Source organism: Tamandua tetradactyla, chromosome 1 (assembly GCF_023851605.1).
Source record: "Tamandua tetradactyla isolate mTamTet1 chromosome 1, mTamTet1.pri, whole genome shotgun sequence".
NCBI lineage: Eukaryota > Metazoa > Chordata > Mammalia > Pilosa > Myrmecophagidae > Tamandua > Tamandua tetradactyla.
The window spans coordinates 223641443-223661601 of record NC_135327.1 but is presented as its reverse complement, the minus strand read 5'-3'; the positions used below and the strand labels follow the sequence as shown (position 1 = coordinate 223661601).

Sequence of the window (20159 nt, the reverse complement as noted above, 5' to 3'; positions counted from 1 at the left end):
TACATATAATAATTCAACACTGATAAGATAATCAGGTATTCATTTAATGGGAGAGTCTAATATTTCACGATAATCCTGCCTTTTAAAATTCCTCCAATAAAGTTTATATCCAGTAAGGTCAAAAATATTGATCATAATGATTACCCCTCCAAAGACGTCATAAACACTAAGAAATAGGTGTAACACTAGAAGCTGCAAGACCATAGCTACCACGATCTCTAGATGTTCTACTATACTGACCAAAGCTGGGAGAAACTATTGAAAAAGATGTACAAGCACAGGCAATAGAGATGACATTGCATATACCATAAAAGAAGAATCATAATCTGCATCCCTGTGGTCCAAAAGGGGCCTACTGATCGCAACATAGAACTAACACAGATAAGACCTGCAAGACAGAATGGATAAAAATCAGTTCTAGAAATGGAACTTCAGAATGATCAGAAACAAGCCTAGTGAATAAGAGCTTAGCGACTTCTTAGGGAAGTATTCTGGGGTATGAAGTCTTAAGAACCCCTAAATTCCAAGCCACGGTGGCCGCAGTGTTGTGCAAAAACCGCTTTTTCACAGGCGAGTCTTCCTCCCGCAACCCACTTCCGGCGCAGCCCTTCCCCAGCGACGCCCACGCCGGATGCCCACAGGCGTTCGCCGAGATTGGAGGTGCCCGGACTTTGCGCAAGCGCACCGGGAATCTGCACCAGCCCGGCCCCGTGCGCACGCGCAGGGACGCCGACTTCTGAGGCGAGCACGCGCGCTTCTGTTTAACGGCTTAGCTTGGCTACAGTTAATTTGCTGGAAAGGTTGTAGTTAGCCGAGCTTCGCTGTGGCGATGTTGCGGCGAGGCCGGGTGGGGTCCCGTCTAACTCTGGTTCTGAGTTCAGGGGGCGGTGGAAAACCAAGTGGCAGGTGAGGTGCCTCACCGCGCCTCGGCGATGAAGAGAATTTTTGGCTTCCGGAGCAAGAAGGGCAAGCCGCCGCCGGGCTCCGGCAGCCCGCGCAGGGACGGCGGGCCTGGCCCAGGAGCGCAAGCCGGGTATCTCCTTCCGGACCGGGACCTCGGCAAGATCCACAAGGCCGCCAGCAGGGGCAATGTGGCCAAAGTGCAGCAGATCCTGTTTTTGGGGAAAAGCCGCCTGAATGATAGGGACAAAATGAACAGGTGATGGGGGCCACGGGGCGGGCGGGAGAGAGTCCAAGGGGAACCCGGGATGGAGCCGGGACCTGCCTGCCTCCCTAGTGCCGTCCCCGAGAGGTTGTCACCTGAGGAGCTGCTCCCATAGTCTGTCCTCTGAGTGGTGTCACCCGAAGGATGTTTTCCGATATTCTGTCATCCGAGGGGCTGTCACCTGAGAGGCGGCCCCACGCCCAAGGGCTGTTCCCTAAGAGGCCATCAAACGTAGAGGCCCGTCTATCTTTTCTCTGAAGACCCCAAGTGCCTGGAATGTGGGAACTTCACCTGGGGTCTAGCGCCCAGCCGAGCTTCAGGAGCAGCAAGAGTCCATGCAGAACCGAATGCACTCACCAGTCCCCTTAGAGAGTACCAATTTTAAAGTGATTTACCCAAATACTAATACTGTGAAATTGTTTATATAATGCCATTTTATTTTTAATGTACACATTTTAAAACTAGTGTTGTATGTTCAGAAAAGCGGATGATGAGAGAAATAATTCCTGCAATATATCAATTTCTGGGCTTAAAATTCTTCTAATACAATTCAGTATCTATTTTATGCATAGTGTATACCTATATATGTGTAAACCTTACCGAGGGACCTTAAACTCTTGCTTTGTATATGTGGTACATTTTTTTTAAAACCGGTTTTATTCACGCACCATACAGTCCATCCAATGTGTATAATCAGTGGCTCTCAGTATAATCACTTGGCTGTGCCTTCATCATCACAATCAATATTAGAACATTTCCATTACCCCCAAAAGAAAAAGCCCATATGCCTTATACCACCCTATTACTGACATTAACATTGGTGTGGTACATTTGTTAACAATCGATGGAAAATATTGAAATATTACTGTTAATAGTAGTCTGTAGTTTGCATTAGGTGTTTTTTTCCCCATATGCCACTCTATTGCTAACACCTTGTGATAGTGATATTTGTTCTAGATCATGGAAGAGCATTCTATTTGTACTGTTAATCACCTTAATCATCTGTAAAAGGGTTCACAATGTTTATACAGTCTCATGTTTCATCCTCTAGCATTCCTTCCAGTGATATACACACCCTAAACTTCACCTTTCAACCACAACCACATGATTCTCTGAATTTCCAAGCATTTGCAGTCAATCTTATTAAAAATTCTGCACAAGTTAAATCAGTTCCCCATTTTCTACTCTAATCTGTCCTCTGGTGACCTTGCTCATTGTATTTAGTTCATATGACTGAGATCCTTTTGTGTTTGGCTTATTTTCACTCAACATGATAGGTTCATGATAGTTTCACCTCAGGGTTCATCCATATTTTTGCATGTATCAGGACTTCATTCTTTCTTACTGCTGAATAATATTCCATCGTAGGCCTACCACATTTTGTTCATCCATTCATCAGTTGATGGGCTCTTGGGTTGTTCTCATCTTTTGGCAATTGTGAATAATACCTCCATGAACATCAGTGTGAAAGTGTCTGTTTCATCCTGCTTTTAGTTCTTCTGAGTATATACTTAGTAGCAGGATTACCAGATCATATGGCAGTTTGATATTTAGCTTCCTGAGGAATCAACAAACTGTCTTCCACAGCGGCTGTACCATTTTACATTCCCAGTAGCAGTGAATAAGTGTTCCTATTTCTACACATCCTTTCCAACACTTGTGGTTTTGTTTGTTTAATAGTGGCCATTTTAGTAGGTGTGAAATGATACCTCATTGTGATTTTGAATTGCATTTCCCTAATGGCTAGTGATGTTGAACAGCTTTTCATGTGCTTTTTAGCCATTTGTATTTCCTGTTTGGAATAATGTCTATTCAAGTCTTTTGTCCAATTTTTAGATTTTTTTTTGTCTTTTTATTGTTGAGTTACAGGATTTCTTTATATGTTCTGTATATCAAACCCTTATCAGATATGTGATTTCCAAATATTTTCTCCCACTGAGTAGGCTGCTTTTTTACCTTTTTGAGAAAGTCCTTTGAAGCACAAAAGTGTTCAGTTTTAAAGAAATCTGATTTATAGTTTTTAAAGAAATCTGTTTTATAAAGAAATCTGGTTATGCTGAACCACCCTGGCATACCTGAAATAAAACCCCCTTATCATGGTGTATAATTATTTTAATGTGCTATTGGATTTGATTTGCAAATATCCTTAGAGGATTTTTGCATCTGTATTCATTACAAGGATTGGTCTGTAATTATTTTTTCTTGTAGTATCTGTATCTGTCTGGCTTGGTATTAGGGTGATATTAGCTTCATAGAATGAGTTATGTAGTGTTCCCTCCTCTTTAGTTCTTTGGAAGATTTTGAGCAGGATTGGTATTAATTCTTCTTGGAATGATTGGTACAATTCACCTGTGAGGCTATCTTTCCTGGACTTTTCTTTTTTGATGACTGACTCAATCTCTGTATTTGTGGTTGGTTTGTTGAAATCTTCTGTTTCTGCTAGGGTCAAGGCAGATTGTTCATTTGTTTCTAGGAAATTGTCCATTTCATCTCCGTTGTCTAATTTGTTGACCTACTGTTTGCTCATAGTATGATCTGTTTTTTTTTGTATTCTGTGAGGTGAGTGAATATTCCATTATTGCAGCATCATTTATTGAAATTGTTTTATTTTTTGTTTTTTGGAGTGGATGGGCTGGAAATCAAACCCGGGTCTCCTGCATGGCAGGCAAGAATTATACCACTAAAGTAAACTTGCACCCCCTCTTATGATTTTTTTTTCTTGTGATCTTTGTAATGTAAAATCTCCTCTCTCATTTCTTACTTTATTTGCATCTTTTTTTTTTTCTTCATCAGTCTAGCTAAGGGTATGTCAATTTTATTGATCTTCCCAAAGAGCAAACATTTGGTTTTGTTGATTCTCTCCATTGTTTTTTGTTGTTATTCTCCATTTCGTTTATTTCTGCTTGAATCTTTGTTATTTCTTTTTGTATGCTTGCTTTGGAATCATTTGCTGATCTTTTTCTACCTCCTCCAAAAGTGCAGTTGGGTCTTTGAGCTAAGCCTTTCTTCCTTTTTAATGGAGGCATTTAGGGCTATCGATTTCCCTCGCTACACTGTCTTTGCTACATCCCACAAGTTTTGATATGTTTCATTCATCACAAGATATTTACTGATTTCTCTTGAAAGTTTTCTTTGACCTACTGATTAAGAGTATGTTTAATCTCCATATATTTGTGAATTTTCCAGTTCTCTGTCTCCTATTGATTTCTAGCTTCTATTATGATCAGAGAAAGTGCATTGGATAATTTTGGTCTTTTTAAACTTACTGAGTGAGACCTATTTTGTGACCCAGCATGTTCTCTCTCCTTGAGAATGAACCATAAGCAGTTAAGAATGTGTATCCTTTACCCTGATTATGTGTTGTTCATTACACAAATCTATATTATGTATTAAAACTCATATAATTATACCCCAAAAAGTCAATTTTACTCTATGTAAATTTTTAAAAAATAATAATAAAAGTTAAAAAAAAAAGGAATTCATATCCTACTATTTTGTGGCACAATATTCTGTATATGTCTTGTTAGATCTAGTTCATTTATCATATTCAAGTTCTCTCCTTTTGATCCTCTGTTTAGATGTTTGTCTATTGATGAGAGTGGTGTATTGAAATCTCCAACTATTATTGTAGAGACAGCTAATTCTCCTTTCAGTTTTGCCAGCATTTACTTCATGTATTTTGTAGCACCTTTGTTAGGTGAATAGATATTTATGATTATTTTTTTTGTGGACTGTCCCGTTTATTAATATATAAATATATAATTAATATATAATGCCCTTCTTTTTCTCTTATAATATTTTTGCATTTAAAGTCTCTTTTTTATGATATTACTCTAGCTACCTTAGCTCATTTCATTGTTATTAGTGTAGAATATCTTTTTCCAGCCTCTCACTTTCAGACTATTTCTGTTTTGGGGTATAACGTCTATCTCATATAGGCAACATATAGATGGATCATATTTTTTTTATCCATTCTGCCAGTCTGTGTCTTTTGATTAGGGAGTTTAATCCATTTGTAGTCAGTGGTATTAGTATAAAGGCAGTACTTCGACCGTTTTATTCTTTAGTTATACCTTGATTCTCTCTTTTTTTATCCTTTTAGTTAATTTCTGCACTTTCCTCCAAGCATCTCTCTCCTGTCTTGTCTTTTCAGCCTGCTGACGTCCCAGTACTATTTCTTGGAGGACAGGTCTCCTCTTAACGAACTCTCTCAGCCTCTGTTTGTTTGTCAATATTTTAAACTCTCATTTTTTTTTAACTTTTTTTATTGTGTAGTATGACATATATGCAAAGCAAAGAAATAAAAAAAGCCATAGTTTTCAAAGCACTCTTCAACAAGTGCTTACAAGACAGATACCAGAGTTTGTCATGGGCTTCCATACGATCCTCTCATATTTTTCCTCTAGCTCCTCCAGAATATAGGAGGCGAGAGAGCTTAAATACTTTTTTATCATCACAATCGAATTTTTTTTCCTTTTTTTTGTGAAGAATAACATATATACAAAAAAACTATAAATTTCAAAGCACAGCTCCATGTTAGTTGTAGAACATGTTTCAGACTTTGACATGGGTTATAATTTCACAATTTTAGGTTTTTACTTCTAGCTGCCCTAAAATACTGGAGACTAAAAGAGATATCAATTTAATGAGTCAGCATTTGTATTCACTTGTTAAGTCCTATCTTCTATGCATAATTCCACCATCACCTTTGATCTCTCCATCTCTGTCTTTGGGTTTGTTTGGGCTATGGCAATTCTAAATTTTTGATATTAGAAGGGTCTGTCACTAATATGGGGTAGGGAGATGAAACTATCTCATGTTCTGGAGAGGCTGGGCTAGATTTCAGGACTTACCAGGGACCCATCTGGAAGTTCTAGGTTTCTGGAAAGTTACTCTAGTGCCTAGAACCCTTGTGAAATCTTATATATTGCCCTAGGTGTTCTTTAGGATTAGCTGGGATGGTCCTGGTTGGGTATTGGTAGGTTATGATAGGTAGCAATGTCTACCTGAAGCTTGCGTAAGCGCAACCTGGCAGAGTAGCCTTTCAACTCTATTTGAACTCTCTCTGCCACTGATACTTTATTAATTACACTTCTTTCCCCCTTTTTGTCAGGATGTAATTGTTAATCCCACAGTGCCAGGTCTGGATTCAGCCCTGGGAGTCATCTTCAACATCACCAGGAAGACTTGGATTTCATGTCCCATGTAGGGGGAGGGCAACGATTTCACTTGCAGAGTTGGGCTTAAAGCGACTGAGGTCACCTCTGAGCACCAACAGAGGTCCTCCAGAAGTAACTCTTAGACATACCTACAGGTAGTCTAAGCTTCTGTGCTACCTACATAAGCTTCACAAGAGTAAGCCTCATGATCAAGGGCATGCCCTATTGATTTGTGTATTACTAAAGTTTGACACAGTATCAGGGAATTCCCTGATGGTAAGGCTTAATAGCTCCATATTCTTTCTCCCCTCCCTCAAGGGACTTTGGCAATACTTTTTGATTATCTGCTTACTATACTCTAGGATGTTTCCAGGCGTTACAGTAGTCTATACAGGATTAAAGGGCCTCTTTTTTATTCTGTACTTCCTGTGTTTCAGTTGTTCAAATGAGCTATACAGATAGGTTGAATTAGATTATGCACTACAGAAAATTTCAGCTTCAGAGCAAATGAACTTGTCTTTCATTGGTCTCAAAGAGTATGTGTGGCTCTAAAATATAGACACTGTCTTCCTTACCCCTATGTTCTGAATTACTTTACCCCAATGTGTTCGGCTTCATTCTTATCTCTAAATATCAGGTTATAGATATAAAACAGCCTCTCAAAATCCAGAAATGATAATTACCACTCCAAACTTGATGTGTCTGCTAAAGCTTACAATCTAGGCCCCTGTTTTCTTATAAGCATTTTCTAAAGGTGACCGTACCATTGTTGTTTTTTTGTTTCTGGTTTATTTTTTGTCTCAAAGTGTCCCACATGTTTGTTCACATCATTGCATGCCTCACGATTTTGTTCCTTTTTATAGCAGCACAACCTTTCTTTGTAAGTATACATCATCGTTCGCCAGTTTACTTCTCCATCAGTGCATCATTCAGCCACCTGCATTCATTGGGCATCATGTAGAGGACCCAAAGTTCGCAGTCCATCAACATTCTCAATTTTAGATAATTTCATTGTTCCCAAGAAGCAGAAAACCAGTAAACACCTTTGTCAAATAGGAAATCTAAACTTCCTCTTAACTCTTGTCCCTCACCGAATTATTTATTTCTGCTGTTGTTTTGGTAGTGCTGATGGTTTCCTTTTGAACATAGCTCATAGCATGCAATAGCAGTTTTCTCTGCTATTTTAAGTACCCTGAACTTAAAAACTCTTTATGCAAGAATCATATCTTTAAGGTAATTCTTACGAGAACTCGTTTATATTTCTAGTGTGAGTCAGTGGGACATGTACAACCCCTTTCAATTTTGTTCATCTTCGATATGGTAATATTACTTCTAGAGAAGTAATATTACCACTAGAGAATCACTTTCGCTCCTATCTATTCCCTTACATTGGAGTTCAACCTCATTACCTAACAGTTCACCCACCTCTAGTGTCTGTGTATCTCTAAGTCCCCTCTCTTCTGTATTATAAGCCTCTGATTATACCTTTATGCTGGTCATAAAAGTGAACTCATACCGTGTTCTAGTTAGCTAGCTGCCAGAATGCAACACACTAGAGACAGATTGGCTTTTAATAAAAGGGGATTTCTTTTGCTAGTTCTTCAGAGGAAAGGCAGCTAACTTTCAGCTGAGGTTCTTTCTTACGTGGGAAAGCACAGGGTGATGTCTGCTGGCCTTCTCTCCAGTCCTCTGGGTTCCAGCAGCTTTCCCCGGGGTGATTTCTTTCTGCATCTCCAAATGCCTGGGCTGAGCTGCGAGTACTGAGATGAGGTATGCTGAGCTGCTTAGGCTGTGCTACCTTGAACTCTCTCATTTAAGCACCAGCCAATTAAGTCAAACATCATTCACTGCAGCAGGCACTCCTCCTAGCCGACTACAGATGTAATCAGCAACAGATGAGGGTCATATACCATTGGCTCATGTCCACAGCAACAGAACTAGATACTTTCACTTGGCCATCTTGTATGTCATTTTGTCAGGATGTCATTTTGTCTTACTGCTGCATGATATTCCATCATACACACACACACACACACACACACACACACACACACACCACATTTTGTTGATCCACTCGTCTGTTGATGGGCATTTGGTTTTTTTTCCATCTTTTGGCAATTGTGAATAATGATACTATAAATATCGTTGTGCAACTGTCTGTGTCATTGCTTTCAGCTGTTCTAGTTATATACCTAGTAGTGCTATTGCTAGGTCATAGGGTGTGCTGGTTTGAAATGATGTATGTACCCTAGAAAAGCCATGTTTTAATTGTAATCTCATTTTGTAAAGGCAACCACTTCTTCTAATCCATATTCAGCACTGTATGTTTGAAACTGTAACTAGATCATCTCCCTGGAGATGTGATTTAATCAAGAGTGGTTGTTAAGCTGGGTTAGGTTGAGGCATGTCTCCAACCATTTCGGTGGATCTTGATTAATCGGTTTCTGGAGAATAAAAGAGAATTCTCGTTTTGGAGAATGAAGGAGATTCAAAGAGAGCAGAGCAGAACGACATTACCATGAGAAGCAGAGTCCACTAGCCAGTGCCCTTTGGAGATGAAGAAGGAAAATGCCTCCCAGGGAGCTTCATGAAACAGGAAGCCATGCAAGAAGAAGCTTGCAGATGATGCCATGTTCACCATGTGCCCTTTCATATGAGAGAGGAACCCCGACTTTGTTCACCATGTGCCTTTCCAGATGAGAGAGAAACTCTGACTGTGTTTCTATGTGCCCTTCCACTTGAGAGAGAAACCCTGAACTTCAGCCTTCTTGAATCAAGGTATCTTTCCCTGGATGCCTTACATTGGACATTTCTATAGACTTGCTTTAACTGGAACATTTTTTTCAGTCTTAGAACTGTAAACTAGCAACCTATTAAATTCCCATTTTTCAAAGCCATTCCGTTTCTGGTATATTGTATTCCGGCAGCTAGCAAACTAAAACATAGGGCAACTCGATACTTAGTTTCCTAAGGAACTGCCAAATGGTCTTCCATGGTGGCTGCACCATTATACATTCCCACCAGCAGTGCGTAAGTGTGTCCCAGTTTCTCCACATCCTCACCAACATGTATAGTTTTGTGTTTGTTTAATAGCAGCCATTCTTATAGGTGTGAGGTGGTATCTCATTGCAGTCTTGATCTTCATTTCCCTTATAGCCAGTGAAAATGAGCCTCTCTTCATGTGCTCTTGAGCCATCTGTATTTGCTCTTCAGAAAAATGCCTATTCATGTCTTTAGCCCATTTATATCTTTAGCCCAATTGGATTGTTTATTCTTTTGTTGTTAAGTTTTGTGATTTCTTTGCATATACAGGAAATCAAACCTTTGTCCAATATGTGATTTACAAATATTTTTTCCCATTGAGTTGGCTGCCTCTTCACCTTTTTGACAAAGTCTTTTGAGGTGCAGAAGCATTTGATTTTGAAGAGTTCCCATTTATCTTTTTTTCCTTTTGTTCCTTGTGCTTTGGGTGTCAAGTTTAGGAATCTACCTCCTATTACTAGATCTTGAAGATATTTCCCTACATTTTCTTCTAGAAGCTTTATGGTGCTAGTTCTTATATTTAGGTATTTGATGCATTTTTAGTTAATTTTTGTGTAGGGTGTAAGATAGGGGTCCCCTTTCATTCTCTTGGCTATTGATATCCAGTTCTTCCATGCCCAATTATTGAAAAGACTATTTTGTTGCAGTTCAGAGGATTTGGGGGCGTTGTCAAAAATCCGTTGACCATAGATTTGGTGGTCTATTTCTGCACTCTCGATTTGATTCCATTTGTCAATGCTTCTGTCTATGTGCCAGTACTAGGCTGTTTTCACCACTGTGGCTTTATAATAGGTTTTATAGTCAGGAAGTGTTAATCCCACTTTATTCTTCATTTTTAGGATGCTTTTAGCTATTCGGGGTCTCTGCCCTTCCAGATGAATTGGGTAGTTAGCTTTTCCAAATCTTCAATGTAGGTTGTTGGAATTTTGATTGGTACTTTGTTGAATCTGTAGATCAGTTTGGGGAGAATTAACATCTTAACTATATTTAGCCTTTCTATCCATGAGCAGGAAATGTCTTTCCACCTATATAGATCTCTCTTGATTTCTTTTACAATGTTATGAAGTTTTATGTGTACAAGACCTTTATGCCCTAGTTCATTCCTAAGTTTTTGATTCTTTTAGTTGCTTTGGAATGGAATTTTTTCCTTAACTAACTCCTCAACTAGCTCATTGCTTGTGCATAGAAATGTTACTGATTTCTGCTCATTAATTTTATATCCCGCCACCTTGCAGAATTTGTTTATTAGCTCAAGTAACTTTGCTGTAGATTGCTTAGGATGTACCAAGTATACTATCATATCATCAGCAAATAATGAGAATTTTACTTCTTCCTTTCCAGTTTGTATGCCTGTTATTTCTTTGTCCTGTCTGATTGCACTAGCTGAAACTTCTAGCACAATGTTGAATAATAGTGGTGACAGTGGGCATCATTGTCTTGTACCTGATTTTAGAGGGAAGGCTTTCAGTCTCTCGCCATTGAGTGTGATGCTGGCTATCAGTTTTTCATATATTCCCTTTATCATACTGAGGTAGTTACCTTTGATTCCTATCGTTTGGCGTGTTTTTATCAGAAGAGGATGCTGAATTTTGTTGAATGCTTTTTCAGCATCAATCGATGATGAATGATCGAGATGATCATGTGATTTTTCCCTTTTGATTTGTTAATCAAAGGACTTAACAGGAAACCTGGAGGAACTGTATTGCATTAATTGATTTCTCGTGTTGAACCATCCTTGCAATCCTGGTATAAACCCCACTTGGTCATGGTGTATAATTCTTTTACTATGCTCTTGGATTTGATTTGCTAATATTTTATTGAGAATTTTTGCATCTAGGTTCATTAAGGGGTTTGGCGTGTAGTTTTCCTTTCTTCTATCATCTTTACCCAGTTTCAGTATTAAAATGATATTAGTTTCATAAAATGAGTTAAGTAGAGTTCCTTTTTTCTCAGTGTTTTGGAGAAGTTTGAGCAGGATTGGTGTTAGTTCTTTCTGAAATGTTTGATAAAATTCCCCTGTGAAGCCATCTGTCCCTAAGCTTTTCTTTGTAGGGAGGTTTTTGATGACTGATTGAATCTCTTTACTTGTGATTGGTTTGTTGAGATCTTCTGTTTCCTTCTGAGTCAGTGTAGCTTATTTGTATGTCTCAAAGAATTTGTCCATTTCATCTAAGTTGTCTAGTTTGTTGGCATATAGTTGTTCATAGTATCCTCTTTTTTCTCTGATTTCTTTTATTTCTTCAGGATCTGTGGTAATGCACCCCTTCTCATTTCTGATTTTCTTTGCATCCTCTCTCTTCTTTTCTTTGTCAGTCTTGCTAGTGGCCCAACAATTTTATTAATTTTCTCAAGGAACCAAGTTTTAGTTTTATTGATTCTTCCTATTGTTCTTTTGTTCTCCCATTCATTTATCTCTGCTTTAATCTTTGTTGTCTCTCTTCTCTGATTTGCTTTGGGGTTAGTTTGCTGTTCTTTTTAAAGTTCCTCCAGGTTTGCTGTTAAGTCCTTGATTTTTGTTCTTTCTTGTTTTTTAATATGGGCATTTAAGGCAATAAATTTCCCTCTCAGCACAGCCTTTGCTGCATCGTATAAGTTCTAATAAGTTGTTTTCTGATTTTCATTCATCTCCGGATAGCTACTGATTGCTCTAGAAATTTCTAGAAAACTGGTTGTTTGAGAGTGCATTATTTAATCTCCATAAATTTGTGAATGTTCTTATTCTTGATGGTTACTGAGATTCAGCTTCATCCCATTGTGATCAGAGAAAGTGCTTTGAATAATTTCAGTCTTTTTAAATTGATAAAGACCTGTTTTGTGCCCCAGCATATAATCTATCCTAGAGAATGTTCCATGAGCTCTAGAGAAGAATGTATAAACTTGTGCTTTGGGGTGCAGTGACCTATACATCTCTGTTAGGTCTAATTCATTTATCAAGTTATTTTACCTCTCTGTTTCCTTGTTGACCTTCTGTGTGGTTGTTCTGTCTATAGAGGAGAGTGGTGTATTGAAGTCTCCTACTATTCTTGTTGAACCATCCATTGCTCCCTTCAGTTTTGTCAATGTCTGTCTCATGTACTTTGGAGCTCCTTGATTGGGAGTGTAAACATTTATGATTGTTATATCTTCTTGGTGAAATGACCCTTTAATTAGTATATAGTGCCCTTCTTTGTCTCTTATGATGTTTTCACATTGAAAGTCTATTTTGTCCGATATTAGTATAGCTATTCTTCTTTCTTTTAGTTACAACTTGCATGGAAAATCTTTTTCCCTCCTTTCACTTTCAATCTATTTGTTTTCTTGTGTCTAAGATGAGTCTCTTGTAAACAGCATATAGCTGGATATGTTTCTTAATCCATTTTACCAGTCTGTTTCTTTTAATTGGTAAATTTAGTCCATTAACATTCAGAGTTATTACTGAAAAGGCGTTTCTTGATTCCACCATCTTTTAAATTTTATTTGTCAGATCTATATATTTTTTACCTCCTTCTCTTTGTATTCTTTAAATTGCCCTTAGTGGTACTCTTCAATTCTGTGCCCTCCTCCAGACCTCCTTCTCCTGTCTTTTTTTTTTTTTTAGCCGGCAGAACTCCTTTCAGTATTTCGTGTAGGGCTGGACTCTTGTCGACAAATCTTTCAGGACTTCTTTTCTGTGAAAACTTTAACCTCTCCCTCAATTTTGAAGGACAGTTTGGCTGGGTATAGAATTCTTGGGTAGAAGTCTTTTTCTCTTTCAGCATCTTGGATATATCATACCACTACATTCTTGCCTCCAGGGTGCTAGTTCAGTATTCTGAACCAAGTCTTATTTGGTTTCCCTTGTGTGCAGTAGATTGTTTTTCTTGTGCCACTTTCAGTATTTTCTGCTTGTCTTCAGTGGTTGACAGACTGATTGGTATGTGCCTTGGGGAAGGCCTGTTTGGATTTGTTCTGTTTGGAGTTCTTTGGGCTTCTTTGACTTGTACATTTATGTCCTTTATGAGGGTTGGGAAGTTTTCCTCCATTATATCCTCCACTACTTTTCCTAGCTCTTTATTCCTCTCTTCTCTTTCTGGGACACCAGTGTTTCTTAAATTTGTATACTTGGTTTTGTGTATCATTTCCCTGAGTTCTCATTAAAATTTTTCTGTCTGTTGTCATTTGCTCTTTTGAGTCTTTGAAGTCAATTTTCCTGTCCTTTATATCACTTATTCTTTTTTCTGTCTCTTCAAATCTGGTGTTGTATGCCTCTAGTATATTTTTTATTTGGTCAACAGAGTCTTTAATCCTTTGGTTTCCACTGTTTTTCTCCTTATTCTTTCAAATTCCTCTTTGTGCTTTTCTACTGTCTTCTTGCTCTTGTTTATATCATTTCCGATCCCACTTAATTTATCAGTAGATTTGTATGACCATATTTGTTTACTTGTTCCAATGTCTGTGTTTCCTCTGGTGTTTTAATTTGGTCATTAGGGCTGTATCTGTCTGCATTGTGGTATGCTTAGTGATCTTCTGCTGTCTTCGTCGCATTAAATATCTTGATTGATTTACTTTGGGAGTTGATTTCTTTCAGCAGTCTAAGGACTTGTGTTTGCAGGATGGGTGTACAGCAGGGAGCAGGGCATGGGGTCGAGCACTCAGTATGGTTATTTGTTTCAGGGTAGGTATGGACATAGGTTGGGAATGTTATGCTGGTGCTTATGAACATGGGCACCCAAGGGTCAGGGAGGATATAGCTGTGCAGATGTACCGGTCTTGGGGGCATAAACCTCGTGTGTGCTGGTCTAAGCCACAGGGCCCTTTGTGCACATGCCTAAAGCTATGGCAGCAGGTCAGCTTTATGCTTTCATGGTTTGGGGGCAGATGTGACCTGGCTGCAGAGGTCAGCAGTTTTCTCAGCTGGGAAGTGAGGCTGAGGGCTGTCCGCATGTATGATTCAAGGATTGCTGTAATGTGCGGTTCCCAGAGCTGAATGACATGATTGAGGGTCTGTGTGCATGTGTGGGCCTGGGAGTGCCGTAAATGGATGCACTGAGCTCAAAGAGGGTGGGATGAGGCTGTGTGACACTATGGGTCTGGGGCAGGGGTAGCCTATGTATGGAGGTTAGCACCCATAACCTTTATGTACTGGCAACAGACTGCAGGGAACAGGAATGGGATGTTAGTGCTTGGGAGGGGTGTAGGAGAGGATTGTTGGGTTGCAGTTGGGGGTGGGAGTATGGAGCAGATGCGTGCACTGGGGGCTGGTGGGATAGGGGCACCTGGAGCGTGGGGAATGGGAGAGGGTGGTGGGGTTAAGATGCCTGGGGTATGGATGAGTTGCTGGTCACAGGCCTGTGCTGTTGAGTGTAGCACACCCAAAGAACGTGGCCTGGCTTTCTTTCTTCCTAGTCCTGTGCTCTAGTCTGTGCACTCCTGCAAACTCCGCGGTTCTGTGCCTCTAGTAAACTAATCAAGAACCGCCTTGAATGGGCAGAGTCATACATCTCCATATCTAATCAAAAGGTACACCCACAATTGGGCACGTCACATCTCCATGGAAATAATCTAATCAGAATTTTCTGTCTTGCAGCATTGAATCAGAATTAAAAGATATGGGTGCCCTTCACAGAACTGGATGAGGATTAAAACGTGGCTTTTCTGGGGAACATAATAGTTTCAACCAAGCACAAGGTCCTTTTGGTTTTATTCTGTTTGGAATATGTTCCACTTCTTGGCTATGTATATTTTCTTTCTGTTCTTTTATCTGTTCAGTTTTAGATGTCCTATCTTCTGGCTCGTTGATCCTTCTTTCTCCCAATTCAAATCTGCTCTCATATGCCTCTAGTGTATTTTTAATCTCATGTTTTGTGACTTTCATTCCTACAAGTTCTGTTATTTTTCTTTGCATCCTTTTAAATTTAAAAAAAAATATTTTTATGGAGATATCGTCATGCACTGTGCAGTTCATCATTTTTAGAACATTTGCATCACTTCAGAAAAAGAAATAAAAGACAAAAGAAAAAAACGTACCATATGCCTTATCCCTCTCTGTCATTAACATTAGTATTGCAGTCTATCAAAAATTTTCTTCCCCCTTACTTCCCGCTATTGTTAATTTATTTTTTTACTCATCTGTTCATACCCTGGATAAAAGGAGCATCAGACACATGGTTTTCATAATCAAACAGTCACATTGTAAAAGCTGTATAATTATACAGTTGTTTTTAAGAATCAAGGCTACTGGAATACAGTTGAACAGTTTCAGGTACTTCCCACTAGCCATTCCAATACACCATAAACTAAGAAGGGGTATCTATATAATGCATACAAATAACCTCCAATATAATCTCTCAATTCTTGAAATCCCTCAGCCACTGACACTTTATTTTGTCTCATTTCTTTCTTCTTTCTTTTGGTCAAGAAGGCTTTCTCAATCCCATGATGCCAGGTCCTGGCTCATCCTTGGGAGCCATGTCCCACGTTACCAGGGAGATTTACACCCCTGGGAGTCATAGGGATATGACTCCATAGTGCAGAGGGCAGTGCGTTCACATGCTGAGTTGGCTTGGAGAGAGAGAGAGAGAGAGGCCATCTCTGAACAGCAAAAAGATTCTGTGGTTGTGACTCTTAGACATAATGTTAAGTAGCTTATCTTCTCCTTTGTAGGAATAAGTTTCATAGGGGTGAACTCCAAGATTGAGGGCTCAATCTATTGAATTGGTTGTCCACAGTGCTTGTGAGAATATCAGAAATTCCGCAGATGGTGAAGCTTAATATTTCCTCCTTTCTCCCCAGTTCCCTGAGGGGATTTTGTCTGTGTGCAGATTATTCTGGGATGTATTGGGGCATCAGATTAACCTATACAAACTAACAAAATCTTGCTCTTTATTCAAGATTCCATGTAAATATGGTGTTTGAATAAACTTATCTTACAAATTAAATTAGATAATGCTTGTTAGTTTGTAAGCAGCCAGAATGTGATATACTAGAACTGTAATGACTTCTAAAAAGGGGAATTTAATAGTTATAAGTTAACAGTTTTAAGCCTGTAAAATTGTCTTGTTGGTGTCACTAAGACACCAACAAGAGGTTACCTTCACTCAGGAAAGGCTGATGGGTCTGGAACACCTCTGTCAGCTGGGTGTTCACTTGACTGGTATCTGCTGGTCCTTGCTACTGGGCTCCGTTGCCTTCAATCTCTGTTCCTGTGGGGGTTCCTTACGTTGCTTCTCCAGGACTGGTTTTCATCTCTTGGATTTCCTTGGCTCTCCCCAGCCTCTGGCTTGCTTAACATCTCGTGTAGATGTCTGCTGGGCTCCAAACATCTCCAGACATCCATGTCTCTGTTCTCTGAAGCAGCAGTTCTCCAGGTGTCTACATCTGCTGTCTTTGTCAACTCTCAGTCTTCTGACATTTCTGTAGGCTGTGTCATTTCTGGCTCTCTCTAAAATGTTTCCTCTTTTAAAGTATTCTGGTAAACTAATCAAGACCCGTCTTGAATGGGCGAAGTCACATCTCGATCTAATCAAAAGTCCCACCCATAACTGGGCACGCCACATCTCTGTGGAGATAATCTGATAAAAAATTTTCACATACAATGTTAAATCATGATTAAAAGAATTGCCTATCTCCACAAGATTGAATCAAGATTAAAACATGGCTTTTCTGGGGTACATAATACTTTCAAACCAGCACAACACTCTACCCAAAATATGAATTTTGCACCAAATAAACATCTCTTCCTTTGGTTTCAGTTCATCTCAGAAGTTGAAGTTTTAAAATATAGACCATATCATACTCATAGTATAGCATCTCAGAATTTAACAATAAGTTACAACTCCAGAATAGATGTGCCTGCTGTAAGAGTTTACAATCCAGGGCCCTTTATGATAGGACCTAACCTGATAACCTGTGCTCTTGACTTCAGTTCTCCCAATTTGTATATGACAGTTATTCCATATGAGTGTAGCATTATAATATTTGTCTTTTTATGTTTCTGATATTTCATTTATTATGTTGTCCTTAAGATTCATTCACTTAGATGTGTGCCTCACATCAAATAATTTTTGAAGCTCCCACAGTCTTATTAATATCTGTTATCACTTTTGCCATATTTTCTTTCACCTCCTTAAATTGGCTTAGGATATTTGTTTGAACATCTTTGGTTAGTTTTTCCAAATTCTCTGTCTCCGCCAACTTTTAAACTTATTCCTTTGGACCATTTCTTCATGTTTTTTCATATGGCTTGTAAATTTTTGCTGATATCTGGCCATCTCATTATCTTGGCATGGTTATTCTGAAGGTCAGTTTATTTGTCTTGTCTAGGATTTTGTTGTGGATTGGGTTTGTGTTAAGGGTCTTCTGTAATCCTTAGCTCATTAGTATTTCCAAGCCAAAACAGGGCCAAGGACCCATGCTAGGGACTCAGACCAGTTCCATAGGGCCCTGGGGAGAGGATTAGGAAAGATGCCAAAAAAGTCTTTTTTCAGCTCTTCAAGGCTGTGCTTTCCTGGCCTGCCTAGCAGATGGTGGTCTTCACCAAGAAATCTTATAGATGGCTCCCCGGAAGTACTCTTTCCTGGCCTGCCCAGTGGATGGCGTTCTTTGGCAATCTATTTTCCGCAGTTCTAAGAAGGTGGGGTATTCTTAGCCCTCTGGTGGCTCCATCTGTCGCAGGTTGAATCAGTGGCCTGGTGGTACCTGTCTAGGATGAGCTAAAGCAGCGATAACCCAGCCAATACCTCTGTTCTTGAGGAGAACAACCGCCCACAGCAGTCCATCAGGCAAAGACCAGGCTGATTCAAAGTTGCTTGCCTTGAGGATGGGAGTTGGGTACAAGTTGCTGAGGCTGATGGGTTAGTTTTTTACCACAGTTTCTCAGTCTTTTTGTCCTGTTCTTTGGATGCTGTGTAGTATACCGCTTGTCTCCAGAGCCCCAGAACAGTTGTTTTGGACAATTTCTGCCTGTCCACTGGCTGTTTTTTGAAGAGAAGTGAGCCCTGTAATTCCCTATTCTTCCATCTTCCCAGAATTTTGTGGTACAGTGTTTAAGACTGCACTGTTTGTGCAGTTGTTTCACCTCCAGGAGAAAACTTTCTTTCCTTTGCTCCTTCTCCAGTAATCTTGATCTGTTCTGTTTGTTTTTGTTTTTCCCCTGTAGTTTTTTTTTTTTAACGCTCCTTGTCTGCCCCTAGCTGCTTTTGCCTGGAGGGCAAATTCTGGGGGACGGTCACCCTGGGAAGAAATTTCCCAAATCAGTATTTCCCAGCTAAAATAGTGCTAGGGACTGGTGAAGGGGTTGAAGTCCAGCTACAGAGAACCCTGGGGAGATGATCATGAAAAGCACCAGAAGCCTTTTTTTAATGACTCCCCAAAGCTGTGCTTTCCTGGACTTCCCAGAAGAAACAGTTCAGAAAACTGTTTCTGCAGCTCCTCTTGGCAGTGGAGTTCAAAAAATGGCCATGCTGTCCCTGTCTGAGGCGGACTGAGCCAGCAGCTCAGAGCTGGGACCTAGCAATCCAAATTTATTGATCAAAAGCCATGCTCAGGACTTGGCCATGTCCCTTCCCCCAACCTCCCATTCCTGGGGAAGGGGATTTCCGTATCTCTCTCCCTCTGCAGCAGCCAGCCATGGTCTGGATCCAAGTTGACTCATCTAGGGAATGTGGTATGGGCACCTGCAGTCATGGCAGAGCCAGTAACTCACTGTTGTTTAGCGCAGTTTCTCAGCCTTTCCACCCACTCTTTTCTGAATGCTGTATGGTGTTCCCCTGGCGTCCTGAGCCCCAGTACAGTTGTTTGAGACAGTTCCTGCCTGTCTACAAGCTATTTGGGAGGAAGAGTGAGTCCTGGACCTCCCTATTCCACCATCTTCCCCAGAAGTTCTCATTGTAGTTTTGATGTGCATTTTCCTAATGGCTAATGATGTTGAACATCTTTCATGTGCCTGTTGACCATTTGTATATCTTCTTTGGGAGAGCAGAGTATTTTTTTTTCAGTGTGGCATGCTGTTTATTTTATTTTTTGAACTTTTTAAATTGTATAACATATATACAAAGCAAAGAAATAAAAAAGCAATAATTTTCAAAGCACTCTTCAACAAGTAGTTATAGGACAAATCCCAGAGTTTGTCATGGGCTACCATATGATCCTCTCAGATTTTTTTCCTTCCAGCTGCTCCAGAATATAGGAGGCTAGAAGGCTTAAATATTTTTTTATCATCACAATAGACTTTTTTTCCTTCTTTTTTTGTGTGAAAAATAACATATATAGAAAAAAGCAGTAAATTTCAAAGCACAGCACCACAATTAGTTGTAGAACAGATTTCAGAGTTTGACATGGGTTACAATTCCACAATTTTAGGTTTTTACTTTTAGCTGCTATAAGATACTGGAGACTAAAATAGCTATCAATTTAATGATTCAGCAATCATATTCGTTTATTAAATCCTGTCTTCACTGTAGAATTCCATCATTACCTTAGATCTTTCCATCCCTCTCTTTAGGGATGACCATTCTAACTTTTTCATATTGGAAAGATTCGTCACTAATATGGGGTATTGAGGTAGAACTATCTGATGTTCTGGAGAGTCTGGGCCCTCTAGGTTTCAGGACTTATCTGAACCAGGGACCCATGTGGAGGTTGTATGTTTCTGGAAAGTTACTCTAGTGCATGGAACCCTTGTGGAATCTTATATATTGCCCTAGGTGTTCTTTATGATTAGGGCAAAGTATTTTTTGACAGAAGATCTACAAGTGGCCAGTTGATACAGTAACAAATATTTAGAGTTTCTGGTAAAAGGAGACATTTAATTTAAAAGAGGAATAAAATACAATTTT

At 39.5% G+C, this 20159-nt stretch overlaps 1 protein-coding gene across 11 annotated transcripts in view; it reads left to right on the top strand.

Moving 5' to 3' along the window:
* Positions 1-703: 703 nt before the first annotated feature.
* Positions 704-20159, top strand: part of ANKRD26 (ankyrin repeat domain containing 26) — a 1272391-nt gene continuing 1252935 nt past the window's right edge. For 7 of the 11 annotated variants that reach the window (XM_077153143.1, XM_077153120.1, XM_077153134.1 and 4 more), the window contains exon 1: positions 705-1159. In XM_077153143.1, coding sequence (XP_077009258.1) covers positions 933-1159 — 227 coding nt within the window. In that variant the 5' untranslated portion in view covers positions 705-932. Of the gene's footprint in view, positions 1160-15728; positions 15939-20159 lie in introns of those variants that run through there. The other 4 variants (XM_077153089.1, XM_077153161.1, XM_077153096.1 and 1 more) reach the window with 3 other exon arrangements.